Source organism: Eptesicus fuscus, chromosome 1 (assembly GCF_027574615.1).
Source record: "Eptesicus fuscus isolate TK198812 chromosome 1, DD_ASM_mEF_20220401, whole genome shotgun sequence".
Classification (NCBI taxonomy): domain Eukaryota; kingdom Metazoa; phylum Chordata; class Mammalia; order Chiroptera; family Vespertilionidae; genus Eptesicus; species Eptesicus fuscus.
Genome location: NC_072473.1, coordinates 43,008,130 through 43,035,003, shown reverse-complemented (window position 1 = coordinate 43,035,003; position 26,874 = coordinate 43,008,130). Strand labels below are relative to the sequence as shown.

The window sequence follows — 26,874 nt, the reverse complement described above, 5'->3', positions numbered from 1 at the left end:
TCAACGTGCAGCCCTAAGCTTAGAAACAATCAAGGCTGCCAGCTGCTGGGCATCTGCTGTGTGAGGATTCTTCTCCATCACTGCAAGAACAATGTTGGAAGGGAAAATATTGCAGAGGTTCTTGTAGGTCTGATACTGGTGCTCTGGGATCATATGCTCCCTGGAATCATTGCACATTCCAACCCAAGGATTCCTCCAAAGCTGCTCCATCTTTTCAGGCACGCTCCGTACCATCACTGGTTCATAACATGGTTGCATGAGGTTGTTACTCAAGGGATAGGAATGGTAGCCATAAGAGTCAGTTGTACAAGGCAGTGGGTCCCAGCTGGCATGTTGTTCCCGGCACAGAGGAGGTCGTCTTTGCCTCATGGGGTTGCTCTCATAGAGGCGGGAGTCAGAAATGCTGTCCATCCGAGTCATCACCAGGGCACGTCCTGGCTGGGAGGTTGCCCCAGGATGGATATTGTGAGGCATGGGGTAGTCTCCAGGACAGCTAGATCGTGCTCCAGTTGCTGGGTGCTGGGCATGCAGAACTAAGTGGGGGACCGACTGCTTGTGGGGGGCTTGCTTAGAATCCTCTGGGCCATAGCTCTGCACTCGCATTAAGGCTTCATGGTAACCATGAGGAAAAGGCTGAAGACGGTTTTGAGATGCTGAGCGATGCAGCTTCATACTGCCTTCAGGATGGGCATCAGCTACAGCCAAGTACAGGTTGTTGTAAGAGGAATAGTTGTCATTCCTGGTATGGCTCATACGGCTGTCTGGACAGAGGTTGGGATTCCTGGCATACATCCCCGAGTCTGCTTCAGCCATGTAGAACTCTCGATTATGCATGCTGTTGATGTTCATTTTGGAGAAGTCACCTAACATTGAATAGTAGCCATGGTCCCCCAAGGACTCAAACTTTGGGTATTGCTCGGCATAACTAATAGGGTTCCCATGGCTGTTGGTAACCAGGATTGGGGGGTACTGCATGCTGGCCATGTGCTCCAATGAGGACTTCTGGTGGGGGAAATGAGAGGATCCTGGCACTGGGCTACTGGCCGAACGGGTGTTGAGTGCACCCACTGCATGGCTTTTGGGAGGTGGGATTGTGGGGACACTTAGGGCGGTCACAAGTGAGGGTACAGAACTGGCCTCAGGCTTACGGGAAATGGACAGCCATTCCTCAGGTTCCACAGCCACCGATCGGATGCTGGGATCTGATTGGCGCTTAGGGGCCACACGCTTGACTTCTGAGGTTATCTCACTTTTGGCATTAGACAACCCTGTACCACATTTGGCCAGGGTGCCTTCGCTCATAGTTTTCACTGTGGATAGTTTGGCACTGATGCGGAGCTCATCAGCCACCGAACGCTGGGGTTGGTTGGCCCGCTCCGGATGGTAGTATTTGCACTTGTGGCCGTAGGTGCATTTTTTGCCTGAAAAATAATGCCTTGGGGTAAGACCTCTCTCATAGTGGTGTGACTCTCTGTGCCAGAAACTGTCGTAACAATCTGGTCACTCAGGTTAGAGTTTTACTGTTTGGAGTTAAGGCAAAAAAGTAACTTTCCATAAAGATGAGAGACAGACAACACCAAGGAGGCATCACACACTGTGAGGGGAGAGAGAAGAAGAAAGCTGGGGAGGAAACTGCAGTGTGAAAGCTAGGAGCTAAGCAGTTGAATAGCCTTCATTTTCCTATAATTCACAGCTTTGCCTAGGCATAACCTGTGTGCTGAAGTGGTGTAGAGCAGCAGTAGGCAGTATGGTGCAATGCAAAGAGCACAGGCTTGGAGGTCAGTCAGAGTTAAGTTTCAATTCCAGCTATGTCACTTACTAGCCATGTGACCTTGGGGAGTGACTACTTCCTGAGCCTCAGTTTCCTCTTCTGTAAACAAGGTTTGAAATTATTCCTATATTATAGGGTTGTTGTAAAGATTAAATGAAGATAATGAACATGAAAATACTCTATGATTTAAATAAATGTTAATTGAGGTAAAAAACCCAGATGTTCATAAATGATTACCCCCAAAAGACTGAACATCCAAAGTAGCCTCAGACCAGGCAGCCCATGTTGCACTGTTAGGCTCACAAACTTTGTAACAGAGGGACTTGAGTAAGATCATTAAAGTACTCTATAAACCTGTATTTTTTTAAAAGTAAATGAAACCAAAGTTTAGAAGCAAATTGGTAAGTACAGATCTGAAGAGAAGGGTATTTGTTAGTTGACAGAGGGTGCAATCACCTGCCTGAGAGATACCTTTCTTGGGGCAAAACCCAATTTGGCATTGTCCTTTCTGCTTCTGTAAGCCCTGTGGGGTTTTGCATTTCCCTGCCCCAGCAACACTGCTCAGAACAGAGGCAGCTAGAACACAAGTAACAACTAATTTTAACAAGTAACAACTAATCTTTTCAATTCTAGTTATCCTTTTCTCATGCAGTTTCTAGGATGTTTCTTTAAATACCTAAATGAAAATACATGAAGACAAGACTTTAACTCACAGAAAGTAGACAAGCCAGAATTTTCCATTTGAAAGGGAAATCTTGAAGAGAAAGTATTCACAGAGTCCTTATGCTTTCCTTAGTACAGAACTCAGTTTTGCACATAAGGTACTCACCATAAGGGCATGGTTGCTTCTTGTGTTCAGGAACAACAGGTCTCTTTCTTAAGAAATTTTCAAGGCTTGGGCCATGGCGTCCTAAAGGATCATCTGGAGGCATAAATCTGAAAGCAAGCAAGAGATAAATGTCTTCCCTTCTGTTCCCAATACCCCTTATCAGAAGTTTATACCTTCATTACTATTGTCACAGCCTCATAATTGCCCTTCCTGTTTCAAGTCTATCTTTTGCTAAGCCAGCATTTTTTCTCCCTGTTCCCCCTTGATCACAAAAAAAAAATGATTTTTCTTGTATATAATTCTCTCATGGACTATATATCCCAGCCAAACTAGCATACCTGTGGTTTTCCTCAACATGTAACCCACTTCCACACCTTTATAGCTTTATTCATGATGTCTCCTTTACCTGTGATGCCCAGCAGCCCCCTCTCCTCTATCTGTAAACTTCAGCTTAAATGTCATCTTCTCTGTGAAGCCTTTTCCTATTGTTTCACATAGATAAAGCAATTTAAAAATTGTAACCATAGCACTTATCACAACATACTGTGGTTGTCTCTTGTTAAGGGTAAGTCTTGTTTCTTATCCAGCATTTTATCCCCATGGCAGCCAGCATAATGCATGGTACACAGTAAGTGTTCAGTAAATGTTTACTGACGTGAAATGAAATCTATTCCTAGTGGTAACTTGGATTTAGGCTATTCAAAGTCTACAGGAAAGAAACATACTTGTCATTCACAAAAGAATACATCAGCAATCGCTCTTCTATAAACTTCTTCCATTCTGGCTTTTCGACTTGAAGGTCTCGATAGTTATCATTGGATACAATGATGCCATCGGAATCAAAAGCCAGTTTGACTATGAACCGGTCATCGTAGCAGACAACTCTCCTGCCTTGGACCCTTCGGGATGGTGTGAAGACAAGAATCTTCTCCTTCTCCAGTTTTCGTAGGATATCTTGATCTGTCAAAATATGGATTATATGCCACAGAGTAGAAATTATCTTCAGAAATTAACAACATTACGAATTCATAAATTGGTAGTCGATGAATATACTATTTTCCCTCAGAGAGAAAGTGGCCTCTACTCTTGGCTGTGGCACCAATTTGAATTGTGACCTTAGACAAATCACCTTTCCCTTTGGATTTCAGCTTTCTTTTAGATAAAATGAAGGAACTGGAGCCCTGGCCAGTGTGACACAGTGGGTTGGAGAGTTGTCCCATAAACTGAAAGAATGCAGATTAGATTCCCAGTCAGGGCACATACCTAGGTTGCGGGTTCAATCTCTGGTTGGGGAACATTTGGGAGGCAACCAATCGATGTTTCTCTCTCACATCAATGTTTCTCTGTGTGTCTCCCTCTCTCTCTAAAAAGAAAAAATCAATAAAAACATACCCTTGGGTGAGTAAAAAAACATGAGAGAACTGGATTCAATAACAACTAACTTTTAAACCTACCATGAAGAGTGAGAAATATCACTGATATTCTAGAATTTATGCAGCTAAAAACTTAAGCACCAGCCTGGCTGGTGTTGCAAAGTGGTTGAGGGTTGACCTATGAACCAGGAGGTCACGGTTCAATTCCCGGTCAGGACACATGCCTGGGTTGTGGGCTCAATCCCCAGTGTGGGGTGGGTGTGCAGGAGGCAGCCGATCAATGATTCTCATCATTGATGTTTCTATTTCTCTCCCCCTCTCCTTTCCTCTCTGAAATAAATAAAATTATATTTTAAAAAAACTAATGTACCAGTTTTTAGCTGCTGAAGAAAATAGGGCAGTATACTGAGAATGTGTCTGCCACTAGGAGAATAAAGCATCACTCCTAGGGACTTCTTTTTTTACCTTCTGCCCAAAGGAAGGCCACAGCTAAGGGAAAACATCAAGCTGTGGTATGTTAGTACTGCCCATCTTTCCTTTTGGCCTCTTAATTGTTGAGAAAAGGAAGGCTGCGTACATGTAGGGCCAGGATCCACTCAGACTGAGTCTGAGAGCCTCCTGTTCAGCTGCTGGCAGACAGCTCCAATAGCCATTCACTGGACTTCCTAATTTGTCACATCAGCCAATAGCTGATACTCAGAGGACTGGGGTCTATATGCTCTGAAATATAAAGAGCTAGCTTCACATATTTTTGTTAGTGAATACAGTGAGCTTCCTAACATTAGGGCTGCATATGATTCTTGTGAATTTTTGGCAGTTTTGCCTTCATGGGCCCTTCTTTCATAAAGAAATATTAAAAATTATACTTTACAGTTGCACTGGTATAGGAACAAATTATCTAGTTAGCTATATTATTATTTAATCATCATTGTATCCAATTTTTTCCTCCTGATGTTAAAAAGAAAATAAATTAAAGCATTTCTGCCCAGCCAGAGTGGCTCAGTTGGTTGAGCATTGTCCAGTGCACTGAAAGGTTGCTGGTTCAATTCCCAGTCAGTGCACATTCCTGGGTTGCAGGTTGGATCCCCAGTTGGGGCACATACAGAAGGCAACCAATCAAAGTATCTCTCTCTCTCTCTCTCTCTCTCTCTCTCTCTCTCTCTCTCTCCCCCCCCCTTGTATTCACGTGAGGACTTTAAAAATAATTTAAAAAATAGAATTTTGAAATATTTCTGTGGGACCCTAAAATTATCATCATGGACCCTGGGCCCTGGGACTACTATGTCTCATGGATAAGTTGACACTGACTGCCATGAGACTTCTCTCTCTCTCTATTCTACCCCCTAATTTCAAATACCACATCACTTCTCTGGTACAGAATGAGATTAATTTTCTACCAAAGTTTCTTTAGTCTTTTAGGAAACAGTCATAACCAGATTCAACCTCCTTTAGTCTGTAGTCTATGGTAAAATAGAAAAGCACACCTTTTTTCAAACTGTGTGCTAGATTCTTTGCTGAATTGAAGGTGTCTCTATTTAACTGTTGTATGCCACAACAGAATAATGGTTTTATTTGGAAAAATATTCCTTTTTTTATCTCAAGAAAAATGATTTTAAATATATTACATGCAATAAACAATATTTCAAGAAAAAAGATTTTAAATATAATAGTATTACCAAAACTATACTTACATAGTATAATATCACAAAAGTTGAAGTAAATATCAAAAATCTGCAAATAACAGGGTTACTTCAATTATATTCTAAAGTATTTTTTTCCTCTGGCTCTATTTTTGTTCATCAGTATATGTTGTTCATTATATTCCACGAATGAGTGAGATCATGTGATATTTATCTTTCTCTGACTGGCTTATTTCACTTAGCATAATGCTCTGCAAGTCCATCCATGCTGTTGCAAATGGTAAGAGCTCTTTCTTTTTTACAGCAGCATAGTATTCCATTGTAGAGCTACACCTTAGTTTTTTAATCCACTCATCTGCTGATGGACACTTAGGCTGTTTCCAAATCTTTTTTTTTTTCTTTCTTTCTTTTCTTTCTTTCTTCTTTCTTTCTTTCTTTCTTTCTTTTCTTTTTGTTTGTTCTTATTTATTCTTTTTTTTTAAATATTAGCTATTGTAAATTGTGCTGCTATGAACATTAGGGGTGCATATATACTTTCTGATTGGTGTTTCTGATTTCTTGGATATATTCCTAGAAGTGGGATCACTGGATCAAATGGGAGTTCCATTTTAATTTTTTTTTTCATTTTTTATTAAGGTATTATATGTGTACATATCTTACCATTGCCCCCACACACCACTCCCATACATGCCCTCACCCCCAGTGTTTTGCATCCATTGGTTATGCTTATATGCATGCATACAAGTCCTTCGGTTGATCTCTTATCTCCCCCACCTCTCCCTAACCTTCCCGCGGTAATTTGACAGTCTGATGCTTTACTGCCTCTGTATCTATCTTTTTGTTCATCAGTTTATAATGTTCTTTATTATCCATAAATGAGTGAGATCATGTAATATTTTTCTTTTATTGACTGGCTTATTTCACTTAGCATAATGTTCTCCAGTTCCATCCAGGTTGCTGCAAATGGTAAGAATTCCTTCTTTTTTATGGCAGCATATTTTTCCATTGTGTAGATGTACCATAGTTTTCTGATCCAGTCATCTGCTGACGGGAACCTAGGCTGTTTCCAAATCTTAGCTATTGTAAATTGTGCTGCTATGAACATAGGGGTGCATATATCCTTTCAGACTGGTGTTTCCAGTTTCTTAGGATATATTCCTAGGAGTAGGATTACTGGGTCAAATGGGAATTCCATTTTTAGTTTTTTGAGGAAACTCCATACTGTTCTCCACAGTGGCTGCACCTGTCTGCATTCCCACTAGCAGTGCACGAGGGTTCCTTTTTCTCCGCATCCTCGCCAGGACTTGTCGTTTGTTGATTTGTTGATAATAGCCATTCTGACAGGTGTGAGATGGTACTGCATTGTCGTTTTGATTTGCATCTCTCAGATAATTTGTGACTTTGAGCATGTTTTCTTGTGTCTCTTGGCCTTCCTTCTGTCTTCTTTCAAAAAGATTCTATTTAGATCCGTTGCCCATTTTTTTATTTGATCATTTATCTTCCTTTTATTAAATTGTATAAGTTGCCTGTAGATGTTGGAGATTAAACCTTCATCAGTGATAACATTTGCAAATATGTTTTCCCATGCAGTGGGTTTTCTTGTTGTTTTGTTGATGGTTTCTTTTGATGTGCAAAAGCTTTTTATTTTGATGTAGTCCCATTTGTTTATTTTCTCTTTAGCTACCATTGCCTAGGAGCAGTATTAGTGAAGAAGTTCTTTCAGCATATGTCTGAGATTTTGCTGCCTGTGGATTCCTCTAGTATTTTTATGGTTTCCCGTCTTATGTTTAAGTCCTGTATCCATTTTGAGTTTATTTTTGTGTATGGTCTAAATTGGTGATCTAGTTTCATTTTTTTGCATGTATCTGTCCAATTTTCCCAACACCATTTATTGAAGAGATTGTCTTGACTCCATTGTATGTTCATGCCTCCTTTGTCAAATATTAATTGAGCATAGTAGTTTGGGTCGATATCTGGATTCTCAATTCTATTCCATTGGTCTATATGTGTGTTCTTGTGCCAGTACCAGGCTGTTTTGAGAACAATGGCTTTGTAATACAGCTTGAAATCTGGTATTGAGATCCATCCTACTTTGTTCTTCTTTCTCAGGATTGCTGTGGCTATTCAGGGTCTTTTTTTATTCCCGATGAATTTTTGGAGAGTTCTTTCTAGGTCTGTGAAATATGCCGTTGGTATTTTAATGGGGAGTGCATTGAATCTATAGATTGCTTTGGGTAGTATGGACATTTTAATGATGTTGATTCTACCAATCCATGAACATGATATGTTCTTCCATCTGTTTACGTTTTCCTCTATATCTTTTTTCACTGTCCTATAGTTTTCCACATATAGGTCTTTTACCTCCTTGGTTAAGTTTATTCCCAGGTATCTTAATTTTTTTGTGCGATGGTGAATGGGATTGCTTTTTTAGTCTCTCTTTCTGTAAGTTCATTATTGGTGTATAGAAATGCCATAGATTTCTTGGCGTTAATTTTGTATCCTGCTACATTGCCGAATTAATTTATTAAGTCTGTTAGTTTTTTTATGGAATCTTTTGGGCTTTTTATGTACAATATCATGTCATCTGCAAATAAGGACAGCTTTACTTCTTCTTTTCCAATTTGTATGCCTTTTATTTCTTCTTTTTGTCTGATCGCAATGGCTAATACTTCCAGTACTATGTCAAACAGGAGTGGTGAGAGTGGGCATCCCTGTCTTGTTCCTGTTCTTAGGGGAAATGTTTTTAGTTTTTGTCCATTGAGTATGATGTTTGCTGTGGGTTTATCATACATAGATTTTATTATGTTGAGGTATGAGCCTTCTATTCCCACCTTGTTGAGAGTTTTTATCAAGAAAGGGTGTTGGATTTTGTCAAATGCTTTTTCTGCATCAATTGATATGACTATGTGATTTTTATCTCTCAATTTGTTTATGTGATGTATCACGTTTATTGATTTGCAGATATTGTACCATCCTTGCATTCCTGGGATAAATCCTACTTGGTCATGGTGTATGATCTTTCTGATGTACTGCTGGATCAAATTTGCTAGAATTTTGTTGAGGATTTTGGTATCTATGTTCATGAGGGATAGTGGCCTGTAATTCTCTTTCATTTTGTTGTCTTTATCTGGTTTTCTTATTAGGGTTTTGCTGACTTCATAGAAGGAGCTTGGAAGTGTTCCTTCCTCTTGAATTTTTTGAAATAGTCTGAGGAGGATAGGTTTTAGTTCTTCCTTGAATGTTTGGTAAAACTCCCCTGTGAAGCCATCTGGCCCCGGGCTTTTGTTTGCCGGAAGCTTTTTCATGACTGCTTCAATTTCTTCCATAGTTCTTGGCCTATTGAGATGTTTAGATTCTTCTTGATTGAGTTTTGGAAGGTTATATTTTTCTAGGAATATGTCCATTTACTCCAAGTTGTCCAGTTTGTTGGAATAAAGTTGTTCGTAGTACTTTTTAGCAATCCTTTGTATTTCTGTGGGGTCTGTTGTTATTTCACCTCTTTCATTTCTGATTTTGTTTATCTGGGACCTCTCTCTTTGCTTCTTGGTGAGCCTGGCTACAGGTTAATCAATCTTGTTTATCCCTTCAAAGAACCAGATCTTGGTTTTGTTGATCTTTTGTATTGTTTCTTTGGTCTCTATGTCATTTAACTCCTCTCTGATCTTTATTATTTCCTTCTTTCTGTTTACACTTGGCTTCTCTTGTTGCTCGGTTTCTAACTCTTTGAGTTGTAGGGTTAGGTCCATTTTAATTTTTTTAGGAAACTCCATACTGTTCTCCACAGTGGTTTCACCAGTCTGCATTCCCACCAGCAGTGCAAGAGTGTTCATTTTCCTCCCCATGCTCCACAGCACTTGTTTGTTGCTTTGTTGATGATAGCCATTCTGACAGGTATGAGATGGTACCTCATTGTCATTTTGATTTGCATCTCTTGGATGATTAGTGACTTTGAGCATGTTTTCATGCCTCTTGGCCTTCTGTATTTCCTCTTTCAAAAAGTGTCTTTTTAGGTCCTTTGCCCATTTTTTTATTGGATTATTTATCTTCCTTTTGTTAAGTTGTATGAGTTCCCTGTAAATATTGGAGATTAGATGCTTATCAGAGATAACATTGGCAAATATGTTCTCCCATACAGTGGGCTTTCCTGTTGTTTTGTTGGTGGTTTCTTTTGCTGTGCAAAAGCTTTTTATTTTGATGTAGTCCCATTTGTTTTATTTTCTCCTTAGTTTCCATGTCCTAGGAGCTGTATCAGTAAAGATATTGCTACGACATATGTCTGATATTTGCTGCCTATGGATTCTTCTAAGATTTTTATGGTTTCCTATATTACATTTAAGTCATTTATCCATTTTGAGTTTGTTTTTTGTGTATGGTGTAAGTTGGTGGTCTAGTTTCATTTTTTTGCATGTATCTGTCCAATTTTCCCAACACCATTTATTGAAGAGGCTGTTTTGACTCCATTATATATGCTCTTGCCTCCTTTGTCAAATATTAATTGAGCATACTGGCTTGGGTTAATTTCTGGGTTCTCTGTTATGTTCCATTGGTCTATATGTCTGTTCTTGTGCCAGTACCAAACAGTTTTGAGAACAGTGGCTTTGTAGTATAGCTTGATATCTGGTATTGTGATCCCTCCAACTTTGTTCTTCTTTCTCAGGATTGCTGCAGCTAATAGGAGTCTTTATTTATGGCTTATGAATTATTGGAAAGTTTGTTCTAGGGATTGAATTGAACCTATATATTGCTTTGGGTATTATGGACATTTGAATGACATTGATTCCACCAATCCATGAACATGGTATATTCTTCCATTTGTTTATGTCTTCTTCTATGTCTTTTTTCAACGTGTTGTAGTTTTCCGAGTACAGGTCTTTTACCTCCTTAGTTAAATTTATTCCTAGGTATCTTAATTTTTTTTGCAATGGTAAATGGGATTGTTTTTCTTTATGGGTGTTCATTATTGGTGTATAAAAAAGCCATAGATTTCTGGGTGTTAATTTTGTATCCTGCTACATTGCTGAATTCATTTATTAAGTCTAGTAGTTTTTTTATGGAGTCTTTGGGGTTTTCTATGTACAATATACTGTCATCTGTTTTACTACTTCTTTTTCAATTGGGATGCCTTATATTTCTTCTTGTCTGATCATTATGGCTAGCACTTCCAGTGCTATGTCAAACAGGAGCAGTGAAAATGGGCATCCCTGTCTTTTTCCTGTTCTTAGGAGAAATGGATTTGGTTTTTGCCCATTGAGTATGATGTTGGCTGTAGGTTTGTCATATATGGCCTTTATCATGTTAAGATATGCTCCCTCTATTCCCACTTTGCTGAGAGTTTTTATAAAATATGGGTACTTTTTCTGCATCTATTGATATAATCATGTGATTTTTGTCTTTCAATTTATGTGATGTATCACATTTATTGATTTGAGAATATTATACCAGCCTTGCATCCCTGAAATAAATTCCACTTCTTCATGGTGTATGATCTTTTTAATATATTGCTGGGTGCAATTTGCTAATATTTTTAAAATATATTTTATTGATTTTTTACAGAGAGGAAGAGAGAGGGATAGAGAGTTAGAATCATCGATGAGAGAGAAACATCGATCAGATGGGAATGGGGGGATGAGGACAAATATGTGACACCTTAATCAATAAAGAAATTAAAAAAAAAAAGAAACATCGATCAGCTGCTTCCTGAACACCTCCTACTGGGGATGAGCCCGAAACCAAGGTACATGCCCTTGACTGGAATCGAACCTGGGACCTTTCAGTCCACAGGCTGACGCTCTATCCATTGAGCTAAACCAGTTAGGGCAATTTGCTAATATTTTGTTGAGGATTTTAGAACCTTTATTCATCAGGGATATTAGCCTGTAATTCTTTTTCTTTGTAGTGTCTTTATCTGGTTTTGGAATTAAGATAATGCTGTCCTCACAAAAATAGTTTGGAAGTGTTCCTTGCTCTTGGATTTTCTGAAATATTTTGAGGAGTATAGGAGTTAGTTCTTCTTTGAATGTTTGGTAAAACTCCCCTGTGAAGCCTTCCACACCTAGGCTTTTGTTTGGTAGGAAGTTTTTGATTACTGCTTCTATTTCATAAATTATTATTAGCCTATTCAGGTTTTTTTTATTCTTCCTGATTCAGTTTTGGGAGATTGTATAGTTCTAGGAATTTGACTATTTCATCCACATTGTCCAACTTGTTGGCATATAGTTGTTCATAGTATTTTCTTACAATCCTTTGTATTTCTGCGGTGACAGAGGTTACTCCTCCACTTTCATTTCTGATTTTATATATTTGGGTCCTTTCTCTTTGTTTTTTGTTGTTGTTGTTGTTGAGTCTGGCTAATGGCTTATCAATGTTGTTTATCCTTTCAAGGAACCAGCTCTTGGTTTCATTGATTTTTGTATTATTTTTTTAGTCACTATGTCATTTATTTCTGCTCTAATCTTTATTATTTCCTTTCTTCTACTTACCATGGGATTTTCTTGCTGTTCTCTTTCTAATTCTTTAAGTTATAGTGTTAAATAATATATTGCTGATTTTTCTTGTTTTTTGAGGTATGCTTGTAGTGCTATGGACTTCCCTCTCAGGGCTGCATTTGCTGTGTCCCAGAGATTTGGAGTTGTTGTGTGTTCATTTTCATTTGTTTCCAGGAAGTTTTTTATTTCTTCTTGATCTCTTCATAACCCATTCATTGTTTAGTAACATGCTATTTAGCCTCCATGTGTTGGAATTTTTTGGGTGTTTTTACTGTAGTTGATTTCTAATTTCATTCCACTGTGATCTGAGAAGATGCTTGATATGATTTAAATCTTCTTGAACTTGTAGAGACTTGTTTTGTGTCCTAACATGTGGTCTATCTTTGTGAATGATCCATGAGCACTTGAGAAGAATGTATATTCTGCCTCGTTGGGGTGAAATGTTCATTAAATATCAATTAAATACATCTGAGCCAGTGTGTCCCTTAGAGTCTCTGTTTCCTTGTTAAGTTTTTATCTGGGAGATCTATCCAGTGAAGTCAGAGGCATGTTAAAGTCCCCTACTATGACTGTATTGGTGTCGATCTCTCCATTAAAGTCCTGTAGAAGTTTTTTAAAATATATTTAGTTGCTTCTCTATTGGGTGCATATGTTTACCAGGGTTATATCCTCTTGATGGAGTGATCCCTTTAGTATTGTATAGTGACCTTTGTTGTCTCTTGTGATGGCCTTCATTTTAAAGTTTTGTGGGGGTTTTTTTTGTTTGTTTTTTTTTTGGTCAGATATGAGTATTGCTACTCCAGCTTTTTTTTTTTTTTCCATTTGCATGGAAAATTTTTTTCCACCCCTTCACTCTCATCCTGTGTGTGTCTTTTGTTTTGAGGCAGGACTCTTGTAGACAGCATATGGTTGTGTCATATTTTTGTATCCATTCAGCTACCCTATGCCTTTTGATTGGAGCATTTAATCCATTTACACTTAAGGTTATTATTGATAGGTACTTATTTATTGCCATTTTAATTCTGTATGATTAGGTTTCTCTCTCTGTTTCTTCTTCTCATTATAGCAATCCCTTTAGCATTTCTTGTAATGCTGGGTTGGTGGTGATACACTCCTTTAGACTATTTTTTTTCCTCTGGAAAGTCTTTATTGACCATCTATTTTGAATGATAGCCTGGCTGGATATAGTAATCTTGGTCTCAGATCCTTGCTTTCCATTACCTTGAGTACTTCATGTCATTGCCTTCTGGCCTGTAGAGTTTCTGGTGTCAGCCTTATGGGAACTCTTTTGTAGGTAACAGTTTTTTCTCTTACTGCCTTTAAGATTCTCCTTTGTCTTTAATTTTTGGCATTTTAATTATGATGTGTCTTGGTGTGGGCCTGTTTGGGTTCCTCTTGTTTGGGGTTCTCTGTGCCTCCTGAACTTGTATGACTTTCTTTTACCAAGTTAGGGAAGTTTTCTGCCATTATTTCTTCAAACACCTTCTCTATGCCTTTCTCCCTTTCTGCCTCTTTGGGCACACCTGCTATTCCAATATTGTTATGTTTCACATTGTCCCACAGCTCCCTTAATCTGTCCTCCTGTTTTTTAATTGTTTTTTCTTTTTGGTTTTCTGATTGAGTGATATTTTCAACTCTGTCTTCTAATTCACTGATTCAATCCTCAGCTTTCCCTAATCTGCTGTGTATTCCTTCCCCTAATCTTCTGTGTGTTCTTTACTTGTGTTATGTCATTCTTTATTTCAGACTGTTCTTTTTTCATAGTTACTATATCTTTTTTCATGCTGTTGAGCATCTTTACTATCATTACTCTGAACTCTGCTTCAGATAAATTTCTTCTCTCTGCTTAATTTATCTCTACTTCTGGAAAATTTTATAGTTCTTTCATTTGGGTTTTTTTCTTTGTCTCCTCATTTTGGCTTTCTATTTGGGTTTGTGACTATGTATTAGGGATCCCCTATACCTCTCAATCTCTAGTACAGGATAGTGTTAAAGGCTGTTTTTAAGAATTAGAGCAGGCAAAGACTTAAAGCCTCCAGAGACTGCCTTTGCCTACAGACTGTTAGGATTCTGACTTGAATTGCCCTCCAGGCAATAGTCCTCAGGTGTGGTGAAATGTTTTTTCAACAGGGTGGGACAATTGCTTCTGCCTGGAGGCTAATTGTTATTTTTAACCTCTTAAATAGCCTCAGGGTAAGGTGTTTTCCAAAAGGATGTGTTAACTGTCTTCCCTCTCCCCGCCCACTGCAAGGCAAATGTCTATGTGGGAAAGATGTCCTCCGCTGTGTGAGGGAATGACTCAGCCCAGGAAACTTGGGTGTCTTCCTTCTGAACTCTATCCCCTGAATCCCCAGTCCTGGCTTCTGCTCTCACAGCTCCAGTCCACTTCACCCTCTCTCTGCTGGAGCACAAGGTGGGTGGCTCCACAGGGAATTTTGTGTGTTGGCCCTTTAAGAGGGTGCCTGAATTTTCAGCTATTACTCTCTGGCAGACAGTACTCCACTGCTTTTCATAGCCAGCTGTTATGTGGGTACCTCCTCCGTTTTGGTGCTCTCTGCTAGGGGGCACAGCTTTGGGATTAGATCCTAGAATTCTCAATGGCAACCCCCCACAGCTGAGATATCTCTCCAGGACTTCAGTTGCTGTCTGTGGGCGCCTGACCCACCCTTTCAGGCCTCTGCCCTTCCTACCAGTCTCTATGTGGTCTCCACTTTTGGTCCTCAGGTGTCAAGGTTCTCTCCTGCGAGTTTTCAGTTGATTATTCAGGAAGTTTTTCTGTATTTTAGTTGTCATACCAGTTTGTTCCTGGGAGCATATCTGTGCAGCATCCACTTACTCTTCCACCATTTTTAATCTCTGGAAAAATATTCTTAAAATACACTTAATAAAATACATTTTAAGTATACTTAATAAACTTATAAAAATAATTATCTAAATTGGGACCATCAACATCTCTCTAACCTATCTTGCTGCTTTGCTCTGGATGAGAAAAAAATGTCTTATTTAAAATCATACCTGTAATTGGTGCATCAGGTCGGGATTGCTCCTTTCTCCATGCAGGCACAAATACAGTAATATCTTTATGGCCTTTATCTAGAAACCAATCCACAGCTAGTTGTATTCCTCTGCAAGAGAACTCTTCTTTATTCCCGTGGCTTTAGAAAGACAAAGAGTAAGATGAGAGGACTGACAAAAGGTAGGAAATAAATACTTTAAACAGACTTTTTCTTAGTAGCAAGATATTAACATTTTCTTTCTTGATAATGCCGAAAATGTATTTTTAAAAAGAGGAAATAAAATTATTTTTATTCAGTCATTACAAATTTTGCCATTATTATACCTTCATTCAAGGTCACAGATTGTTAAAAACAACTCCCAATTTATTAATGATAGGTTATTTCCTATCACTACTTCAATTTTCTCTCTGCTCTTTCTGTTCCTATTATAACCTTCTTTACAAAGATTTGGATATTCTCAACAGATGAAAAAGAAGAGTTGTCAGACATCAAGTTATATTACAAAGCCACTGTTCTGAAAACAGCCTGGTACTGGCACAATAACAGATATATAGACCAATGGAACAGAACAAAGAACTCAGAAATCAACCCAAACCACTATGCTCAATTAATATTTGACAAAGGAGGCAAGGGCATACAATGGAGGCAAGACAGCCTCTTCAATAAATGGTGTTGGGAAAATTGGACAGATACATGCAAAAAATTGAAACTTGACCACCAACTTACACCATAAACAAAAATAAACTCAAAATGGATAAAAGACTTAAAATGTAAGATGGGAAACTATAAAAATCATAGAAGAATCGATGGGCAGCAAAATAGAAGACATATCTCATAGCAGTATGTTTACTGACACATCTCCTAAGACAATGGAAACTAAAGAGAAAATAAACAAATAGGACTACATCAAAATAAAAAGCTTCTGCACAGCAAAAGAAACCATCAACAAATAACAAGAGAGCCCACTGCATGGTAGAACATATTTGCCAATGTTACATCTGATAAGGGTTTAATCTTTAAAATTCATAGGGAACTCATACAACCTAACAAAAGGAAGGCAAACAATCCAATCAAAAAATGGGCAAAGGACTTAAATAGACACTTTTCGAAAGTGGACATACAGAAGGCCAAGAAGCATATGAAAACATGCTCAAAGTCACTAATCATCCAAGAGATGCAAATCAAAACAACAATGAGGTACCATCTCACACCTGTCAGAATGGCTATCATCAACAAATCAACAAATGACAAGTGCTGGTGAGGATTCAGAGAAAAGGGAACCCTCGTGCACTGCTGGTGGGGAATGCAGACTGGTGCAGCCACTGTGGAGAATAGTATGGAGTTTCCTCAAAAAACTAAAAATGGAATTCCCATTTGACCCAGTAATCCCACTGCTAGGAATATATCCCAAAAAACTAGAAACACCAAAGAGAAAGAACATATGCACCCCTAATGTTCATAGCAGCACAATTTACAATAGCTAAAATTTGGAAACAGCTTAAGTGCCCATCAGCAGATGAGTGGATTAAAAACATTTGCTACGCCCTAACCAGTTTGGCTCAGTGGATAGAGCATCGGCCTGTGGACTGAAGGGTCCCAGGTTCAATTCCAGTCAAAAGCATGTACCTTGGTTGTGGGCACATCCCCAGTAGGAGGTATGCAGGAGGCAGCTGATTGATGTTTCTCTCTCATCGATGTTTCTAACTCTAACCCTCTCCCTTTCTTTCTGCAAAAAAAATAAAGAAAATATATTTTAAAAAATAAAATAAAAACCTTTGCTACATCTACACAATGAAATACTATGCTGCTGTAAAAAAGAAAGAACTCAGTATGGATGGAACTGGAGAGCATTATGTTAAGCAAAATAAGCCAGTCAGAGAACGATAAGTATCACATGATCTCACTTATTTGTGGAACATAATGAACAATGTAAACTGATGAACAAATATAGATCCAGAGTCATAGAATCATCGAACAGACAGTCAAACCTCAGAGGGAAGGAAGGGGAGGGTGGGCAGGGAGTATATGGGGGATAAGAGATCAACCAAGGAACTTATATGCATAAAAGCATAACTGATGGACACAAACAATGGGGCAGTGAAGGCCGGGGCTGGTTGGTGAGTACAGGTTGGGAGAGAACAATGGGGGGAAAGGAGGACATATGTAATATTTTCAACAATAAAGAATTTTTAAAAATTAAAAATAAAGAAGAAGAGATATCGCAAGAGAAAAGATAAAGTTTATATGGAGGATTAGTTGGAGATGAGTCTTAAGTACATATATTAAGCTTTAAAAAGAACATTGACAGCAAAAAAGACACACATAAATGCTGACTGAAAATAGTTATCACATTTAATTAAATATAATACTCCAACAAAATCATATTATTGAAAATTTTAAGATATGAGAAATGCTTACAATATATATATATATATATATATATATATATATATATATATATATATGTATATAAAAGGCTAAGTGACAGTTGCATCTGAAACAACCAAACGAACGACCCAACAGGTTATGTGGGGCCACCAGGCTGGTAGGGGGGTTAGTGAGGGGTGACCAAACAACTGAGCAGCAGGCTGCATGGGGCGCCCAGGCCAGTAGGGGGGTTAGTGAGGAGCAACCAAATAACCAAACAGCAGGTTGCGTGGGGTGACCAGGCCTGTGGGGGGGCAGTTGGGGGCAACCCGGCTGGCGGGGGGGTTTAGTGAAGGGCGACCATATGACTGAGCAGCAGGCTGTGTGGGGCAACCAGGCCCACAGGGGGGGTAGTTGGGGGTGACCAGGCCAGGAGGGGAGGTCAGTGAGGGGCGACCAAATGACTGAGCAGCAGGCTGCGTGGGTGACCAGGCCAGCAAGGAGGTTAGTGAGGGTTGACCAAACAACCGAGCAGCAGGCTGCGTGGGGTGACAAGGCCCACACGGGGGGCAGTTGGGGGTGACCATGCCCACAGTAGGGGGCAGTAAGGGGCGACCAGGCCGGCGGGGGGGGTAGTTAGTGGCAACTAGGCCGGCGGGGGGAGCAGTTGGGGGCAACCAGGCCAGCAGGGAGGGGCAGTTAGGGGCGATCAGGTGGGCAGGCAGGTGAGCAGTTAGGAGCCAGTGGTCCTGGATTGTGAGAGGAATGTCCGACTGTCGGTTTAGGCCCGATCCCCAGGACATCCCCCGAGGGGTCCTGGATTGGAGAGGGTGCAGGCTGGGCTGAGGGGACCCCCCCCATGCACAAATTTCATGTACCGGGCCTCTAGTATAATAATAAAAGAGAAAAGAAAGGATACAGACTAGTATATATAATACAATTCCAATTTTGTAGAAAACAGTCTATGTATAAGTTTATCAAATACTAAAAAATAGATATATCGAAATACTAATAAAATTGTTATTCTGTGTGAGAAGGTTCTAAGTGATTTATTTTCTTTCTCTAATTCTCAAATTCCTTCAAAATTAAGTATTTCTTTTAAAATTATGTCATGATACAAAATGAGAAGACATTGTATCACAATTACTTGTAGGAACAAACAATGTAAAAAATTAACTTGATTGGAAATCGGAAGAGGGAAAATTAGCAGAAGAATTGAAAAAATATATTTATTGTAATAATCTTTAAAAACTCACAAATGGTGTACTAGTTTGGCTGTGAAAATTCTGATCTCTTAGCATGAAATCTGGTGCTCTGACATATACATAAACCACAATAAATTACAGTAAGTTTAAACAGCTTGGATGGTAAAAACAAGTTGGCTTACATGTAGCAATTCCATTGCAATAACTGATATTACCTGTGTAACAAGGCTGCTCAGAAGAAAAGAAACATTTTGCTATATGACTAATTAAGACAATGTGATGGGGGCTCTCTTTAGATTCCTCACTTCCTCACTACAAGAGAAATTAGATGTAATTATCTTGGGTGGATTAATACATATTCTCAAAGCCCCATTAATATATGCACTTCAAGAGTTTCCATTCTGATCATTTTTGAGGTACATGACAAAAATTTATTAAATGTCCTAACAAGGACATTTCCAAACATGTTAATAATGTTTAAAAGTCTCCAGTAAGTACCGTAAAGCAATTCTACTACTCTACTAAAAGTTGAAGCACTTAAGGTAAAAGAAAGAAAACATACCGTATTTTCCGGCGTATAAGACGACTTTTTAACCCAGGAAAATCTTCTCAAAAGTCGGGGGTCATCTTATACGCCAGGTGTTGTCTTATAAGGCGGGTGCTGAAACTTCTGAGCTGGACTGGAGAATCTGTGGTCGCCGCATAGGGTGGGGGGAGCTCAAAAACAGCCACACTCCATTCATTTCAATGGAGCCGGAGGGAGACCTCAAGTGTCTCGGGTCGGCTCCTTTTTGTGCTGCATATGGTCTTCGTCTGGCTCCATTGAAATGAATGGAGTGTGGCAGGGTGCTCCCCGCATACTTCGGGGATGCGGCCTTGGCCGTTTTTGAGCTCCTCCCCCACCGTATGCGGCGACCTTATGAAAGCAGCAAGGGTGGCACTGTACAAGTACAGTAGAAGAAAATCCACTCACCAGTATTCGTGGAAAGAAGTGACTTAATGCGGTCCAGATGACAAGGTGAAGGGGCGCCTCACCGGGAAGGTGTAAGTGAAGGGCGGAGCAAGCTGCAGGCGTCCAGGACGCCCGGGGTATGGAAAAAAGAGATAGAGCGGCGCTGTGCCCAGAAAAACACATTTAAAGATCGCATTCAAGAACAATGGAATGAATGGATAGTTAGTGGTGAAAAGTCATTCACAAAAGGGGGAAACATGCGTGCTCCACAGTTGGATGTTTTGTGCAAGTTTGTCATAAAAGCTTGGAATGATATTGATGTAGAAACAGTAATCAAGTCTTTCAAGAAGTGTGGCATATCAAATTCATTAGATGGTATGGAGGACAACTACTTGTGGCAAGATGAAGAGGAAGCCGAAGCTAAGACCACACCATCTGATACGGAATTCGATTCATACAATGACTGCCTTACAAATGTATCACAAGATGTCATTGATGTACTTATGATATCAGATGACGAACAGGATTTTGAAGGCTTTTAAAGGGAAACTGTCACACCAGCAAAACCTGTAAAAATACTGTAGCTTGCAGTTATGATGGGTGTTGTTAACTCGCCAGGGACTTGCCCGGCACTTGCTCTCTCTCTATTGTTTGTTATCTTCCTCCTATCATCATCAGTTCCAGTTTGGTTGACAGCTTAGAAAACAAACAGCATGGCAGCTCCCATGGGTTTATTGTCTTATCCTTCCTTTCAGCTTTAGAGTGAATTAGGAAAAGTTTAATCCACTTGCACTGTTTTATGTTTACGTGTTTGATGACAAACAGCCTTATGTTTATAAGTGACAGTTTTCCTGCTAAGTACCTGCATGTCATAAGCATTTGAATTAAAATTACCATATTGAAATAAAATCTAATGTTTTTTTAATTTTTATTGGTGTGTGTTGGAAGAGGGGTAGTCTTATACGGCGAGTATATCCCAAACTCTATATTTTAACTGGAAAAGTTGGGGGTCGTCTTATACGCCCAGTCGTCTTATACGCCGGAAAATATGGTATTTAACTGCCAATATACTCCAAGGTAGGCTTAGGGACAGCTAGCTACCACTGATTGCTTCTAAAAATTTGAACTATGGGTAAATTGGGCAAGCCCATGGCTCTTAAACAGTTATTATACTGGCTTATAGGGAAGATGTCCAGTTGTGATTTTTCCCACTGCTATAATACTGGTAAGTATAAAAATAACATGAACTCCAAGAAAATCATCACAATTTCCCGTAGAGGAGAAATTTGGAGAAATGGGATGGGATTTCATTTTACTTGGCTTTTCAGTGCTATAAAGTGTGCCATCTCAAAAACAGTCTAAAACTAGGAATAAATACAAGAGTAACATTGGCTGTTGGATAGCTCAACTTTATATTTTCTTGTTTAAAAATATTTTTTATTGATTTCAGAGAGGAAGGGAGAGGGAGAGAGAGATAGAAACATCAATAATGAGAGAGAATCATCGATTGGCTGCCTCCTGCACACCCCCTACTGGGTACTGAGCCCACAACCCAGGCATCTGCCCTGACCGGGAATTGAACCAGTAAATTCTTGGTTCCGGGTCGATGCTCAACCACTGAGCCACACCTGACTGGGCTATATTTTCTACTACCAAATTATTTGTTTAAAATTATTTTTTATCATTATAAAAGTAATATATACTTATGGTAGAAAATGTGGAAAATACTTAAAATATATTGTTTTTAAAAAACCTGAAGAATCTATTTTACAACCCCCCAGAGACAAGAACTTCTCAATCAGCATTATCATGTTAAAGAAAATGTAAAATACCTACAGCATTCCATTGAAATATATATTAAAACCATGTCATTGGAGCATTCCATGAAGTGCATCAAATGTCCAATAGGAAGCAGAATTCACTTTCAACATTTACCAAGGTGGTAATGAAGTCCTACATAAGGGTGCAGTATGCAAAGTGAAGTGCTCAATAAATGTTTAAGGAATGAATAAATAAAAAGAATGAAAAATAAAGTAAAGCTTGCCAAGATGACTTGTTTTAGCCCATCCCACAAAGAGTTCCTTTGCAATTAAAAAAAAACTGGGATCTAAAAGCCTATCTGAAAAGCAATCTAAAAGCCTAGGATCTGAAAGTCACACAGTGTCTTGGTGACACTACATGTTACTTTGTCCAGTAAACTGGCTTAGGTACATGTCATGATTCAGGTTACAAACCAAATTCTGTTTAGCAGATGGGTCACTAGCCTCTCCCTCCGAGCTTTTTAAAAAACAAGGTTCAAATATTTGGGCTTCTCCTAGACTTAACAAAGAATATGGTAGCATTTATATTTGAAAGCCTTAATTCCCCTGAAATGGATTTTTCCTCCCAAAAGAAGAGCTCGCAGAATGAATGTATCATTTAGTATCTTAGCATATATCAGTGTGTAAATCACAGGTACACCACCACTGCAAATATTAAACATATACTGTCAATGACAAACAAAGCATTATAATATCAATGCAGGCTTATCCAGCATGCTGAGAAAGAGCAGATGTTATTATGTAGTTTGTCTAAGAAGTATGAATCATGATAAATTTACAGGTAACCAATGAGAAAAGCCAAATTTAGATTAATGGTACTAACAAATTTATAAGCTGACTGTGGCACTGAACTTTGACCATGTGCAATGTGATTGCAGAATAAATGGGACTCACCAGTAACTTACCTAGTCAAATAAGGGAAGAGATACTAACAAAGGCAAACAAAAGCATGTGGTCCACTATGCACTATTGTAACATACTCCTAAAAATAAGGTTCAGCATTATTTTTTGTTTTTGCTTTATTTAAATTGTGTAAAATATCTTTAATTTAGTAAAGCAACTTTTAAGAAAGACAATAGTTCATCTTCCTATCAGTATGACAGTTTGCTACTGGCACAAACTAGATATGTCAAAACAAATTACCTTGGTAATGAATTTGTCATTATTCCTTTCAAAGTAAAAGAACCACATAGTATCCTTCATAATTATGAATCATTGACTAGATTTTATATCATCATGTACTCAAAGAAGTCCTGAGTTCTTCTCATCCCCACCTCCAAAACACAAAACCCTACGCCCAGTCTAAGGTGTTTAGGGTTGTCTGCTTGAGTGTAACAGATCCCATGCTACTTCCTCTAGAATCACTCTAGGTTATACCTATTAGGAGGGAAGCAGAGTTACCCTTGACCCTTTGAAAAAAAAAAAATCACCTTCTCCTTTCCACTGGCCCCACAGCATCGTTATTGTTTTGTGTACAGAGCATTTAACTTCCTTGTTACCATGCTTCTAGTTTCCCCTCATTAAAACAGGAGAGATGTCTAGCCTGCTTTACCCACCTGGCAATGTTGCTGTCATTATTTAAAAGATTTTAAAAAGGAATTCTGTAAATGTATTATCTGCTCCTAGGAGGAACGCCAAGTATTTTTAATAACACTAACAGCCATATACACTGAGTGACCAGATTATTATGCGTTCAGAGATCATAATAATCTGGCCACTCAGTGTAGTGTTGCATGATATTGTTGAGGGGCGATGAAGTCAGTTTAAGGTTTTGATAAAAGCTTTGTTAATTATTACTTCTGCAAACTTGGGCAGCTACTCAGTCTCTCTGAACCTGAGTCTCCTCACATGCAAAAATGAACTGAATTAGTCCATTCTTTCAGGGTTTTTAGTGAGGATTAGATTACATATGCAAAAAGACCTGGTACAAAATGTATATTTATAAATGTTAGTATAATTTCATTCATTTGAAGCCAGAAACTTAAGTTCAAGTGCTATAGCAAGTGACCTCAAGGAAGTCACTTAACTTTGCTGAACTCTATTTTTGTCATCTTTAAAATAAAGTTGCTGTGAGGATTAAGTAGAACTATATATTAAACTGTACCTCCAGTTAGTCTGTTAAGCAACTCCTGAATACAGCAATAGTATTGTTCATAAGAGCTACCCCTATTCCTGCTCCCTCATATCTCTGTGGGAGCATCCAATACTGTGCTATGTGATGTGGGGAAAACAAGGGAGACATAAAACAACAGTGGGCATAGAAATTAGCATAATTTACATGGAGATTGTTAAAGAGACTTATGTAAATGCAATAAGTGTGAGAGATAAAATCAAATGGGAGTAAGAAAAGGTCATATCACAGTATAATAAAAAATTTGTTCTGATTGTGTACAGTCTAAGTATACCAGTGAACTCATCAAGCAATGGTGGACTCAGTAGAAAGTTGGCTCCTGATCACTGGGAATGTTTAATCCAAACTTGGATGACAACTCATTTGAGAAACAGAAGAAGGAATTTCTAAGGCTCTCTGACATGCAATAAACAATTATACCAGAGAGTACAGAATGAAGTATGAAGGCATTCTTGGTTGTGTATTACTTTCCTATTGCTGATGTAACATTTAGTGGCTTAAAACCACACCAATTTATTCTCTTATAATTCAGGAAGTCAGAAGTCTAAAATTAAAGTGTTGGCAAGGCTGTGTTCTTTCTGAAGATTTCAGAGGATAATTCATTTCTTAGCCTTTTCAGCTTCTGAAAGTTGCCCACATTTCTTGACCTATGGCTCCTTTTTTACATAACTCTATACTCTTCCTTCTGTCATTGCATTTCCTACCATTTATTCTGTTCCTGCTGAACGTTGTTTGTGGAGGTGGTACAACATGAAGGGTATGAAGATAAGGAGGAGGTCATCCTAGGTTGGAAAATGACATGAACACAAGTAGTGGGCATAGAAATCAGCACAATTTACATGTACATTTTTAAAGAGACTTATGTGATGCAATAAGTGTGAGAGATAAAATCAAATGGGAGGAAGAAAAGGTCATATCACAAAGCCAGGCAAAGGGATTCAAATTTGGTGGAATGGTGATCAGGAGTTACTGTTAAGTTCCCAATAATGCACTCAAGTCACATTATAAAAGCAACATTTTCAGAATGATTGGTCCAGCCAAGTACACATGGGAGAGGGAACTCCAAGAAAAACAAAGGCTAAATGGTTATGTCTTCTCTGAAGCATCTCTGGTGTCTAAGCTGCTTTCAGCATACCTGAAAAAAAAGTTGGCAACCATTTCAAAAGAGAAAGAAAAAGCCAGGGCAGAATCATTTTAGCCTCTGTCCACTTAGAGGAGCACAAGCTACAGACAATAACCAAGGGCCTCTCAAAGTCTTTGGCAAAGGAAGACAATTTCTATGAGCTCAGGGCACTTTTAAAGAGAGAGAAAATACACCAGTCTTACCTCATTGCCACATTACTTCCATCAATGACAACTGGCCTCAAATTGTCACTGCTGTCTATTTCAATTTCAAGAGACAGTTCAGGGCTTGCAATCTCTCTGGAGCTGGGCCCCCGAGGCACTAACAGACTCAAGTTGACCTGCCCTTCCGAATCACCTTTGTTCCCAAGTCTGACAAGCTCTGCCAATACATCATTAATAAGTGATTCTGGGCCCAGCTTGTTCAGCACTGATTGAATCTGTTCCTCTGCATAGCCCAGCTTTAGAGCAAAATCCACCTTGGCTTGGTATTCTTTATCCAAGTCAACCTTCCCATCCTGTAGAATGCTGCTCTGGGAGAAGCTTGGGCAATCTAGGCAGGGTGATCTACAGAGCTGGCGGTGTGGCTTGGAGGAAATCTCCTTTTTCTTCAACTGAACAACTCCAGGTTGGCAGCTATTGTCACTGCTGTTGCTGCTCTTGAGGCTCATCTGTTCAGGGAAGCTTTCAGAGTTCATCCACTCTTCAGAATCAGCATTGCCCTGTTCTGTGCTGTCTTGGTTAGGTGGCTGCTTCTCTTCTTTGGAGGCACTCTTCTTCATTTTTGGTGTCTCCACTGCAGCCGTGGCCGTCATCCCGATTAGTAGGTCTGAGATCTAATCAACTCTTTTTCTTTTTAGCCTGCTTGGAACCCACGTACAGTGGCATTTCTTTGTGGTAGTGTGGTGGTGCAAGGTTTGTCTGATTTGGTATGTTCAGATGTTACCAGTCCCTGCAAATGAACACACATACCACAATCATATTTAGTAAAATTCTGGAAAAGCATTTTAGAATATAGTGATTTCTTCTTAAGAAACTACAGGTTGTCTGACATTTTATTTTTCTACTTAAAATAGTTGGACTCGCCTTGCATAAAAATATAGAGTTTTAAATTATGTAATAATTCTAGACATATGTCTTTCTGTGGTGGCAATAATGCTATAATCCCCACCCCCCAAAAAATCACAGCTAAAGTTAACAGCTTATCACAACTTAGAGAAACAGAAACATGGCAATTCAACAGGGTGCAAATGTGTATGTATATATGCAAATGTATGGGTATATATATCCTCTCTAATAAAATGGTAATATGCAAATTAACCATCACTCCGCCACATAAGCCACGCCCACCAGTCAAGCCACATCCACCAGCCAATCAGGGCGAGTATGCAAATTAACCCAAACCAAGATGGCTACAGCCACAGAGAGCAAGGTTTCCCAGGTAACAGAGCAAGCCAAGCTTTCCATAGCCTTTGCAGGCCTAAGCCTCCACTCAAGCTACAAAGTTTCAATTATAGAAGGTAAACAAATTCAAACAAATGGCGGCAGAATGGAGCTTGAGAGAGCAGGCCAGGGTTGCCAGCGGCAACAGGGGAAGCAAAGCTTTCCGAACACCCTGGCCCGGCCCACCTGCTTAAGGCAACAAAGTTTCAATTATAGAAGGTGAATTAACTGCCACAGAAATGGCTGCCGCCCCGGAGGGGGCAGCAGGGTTGGCTCCACTCCAGGCTACAAAGTTTCAATTGTAGAAGGAAAATAAATCCCAGATACCAGGGCCTCTGCTTGGGTTGCCAGGGGGCGTGGCCGGCCTGCAAACCACCACAGGCCCCTCGCTCAGGCTGCCCTACGCCCCAAGGGAACCCCACCCTGATTGGGGACACCCTTCAGGGCCAACCAGCTGGCCCCCACCCGTGCACCAGGCCTCTATCTTATCTAATAAAAGAGTAATATACAGATTGATCATCACTGCAACACACAATATAGCTGCCCCCATGTGGTCAAAGATCCTGCCCCCATGTGGACACAAGATGGCCACTACAAGATGGCCAGCAGGGGAGGGCAGTTGGGAGGCACCCGGCCTGCAAGGGAGGGCAGTTGAGAGGGACCAGGCTTGCAAGGGAGGGCAGTTGGGGGTGATCAATCCTGCAGGAGAGGGCAGTTAG

The 26,874-nt window shown here is 39.4% G+C and overlaps 1 protein-coding gene across 1 annotated transcript; it reads right to left on the bottom strand.

Moving 5' to 3' along the window:
* On the bottom strand, window positions 1-25,527 carry ZC3H12B (zinc finger CCCH-type containing 12B). The gene is made up of 5 exons (XM_054716225.1): window positions 24,917-25,527; window positions 15,114-15,253; window positions 3,326-3,560; window positions 2,601-2,707; window positions 1-1,421 (listed from the first exon to the last, which is right to left on the bottom strand). Exons 1-5 carry the CDS (start codon window positions 25,525-25,527, stop codon window positions 1-3), a joined length of 2,514 nt encoding a protein of 837 aa, XP_054572200.1.
* Window positions 25,528-26,874: the final 1,347 nt, after the last annotated feature.

What these genes read in the sequence shown, in the direction of transcription:
- ZC3H12B (XM_054716225.1), bottom strand. Translation starts at nt 25,527, where the DNA reads ATGACGGCCACGGCTGCAGTGGAGACACCAAAAATGAAGAAGAGTGCC. An exon ending in GGAAGTAATGTGGCAATGAG is followed by an intron (nt 15,254 to 24,916) that starts GTAAGACTGGTG and finishes GTCTTTCTAAAG; the next exon opens with CCACGGGAATAAAGAAGAGT. An exon ending in TATTCTTTTGTGAATGACAA is followed by an intron (nt 2,708 to 3,325) that starts GTATGTTTCTTT and finishes GCTTGCTTTCAG; the next exon opens with ATTTATGCCTCCAGATGATC.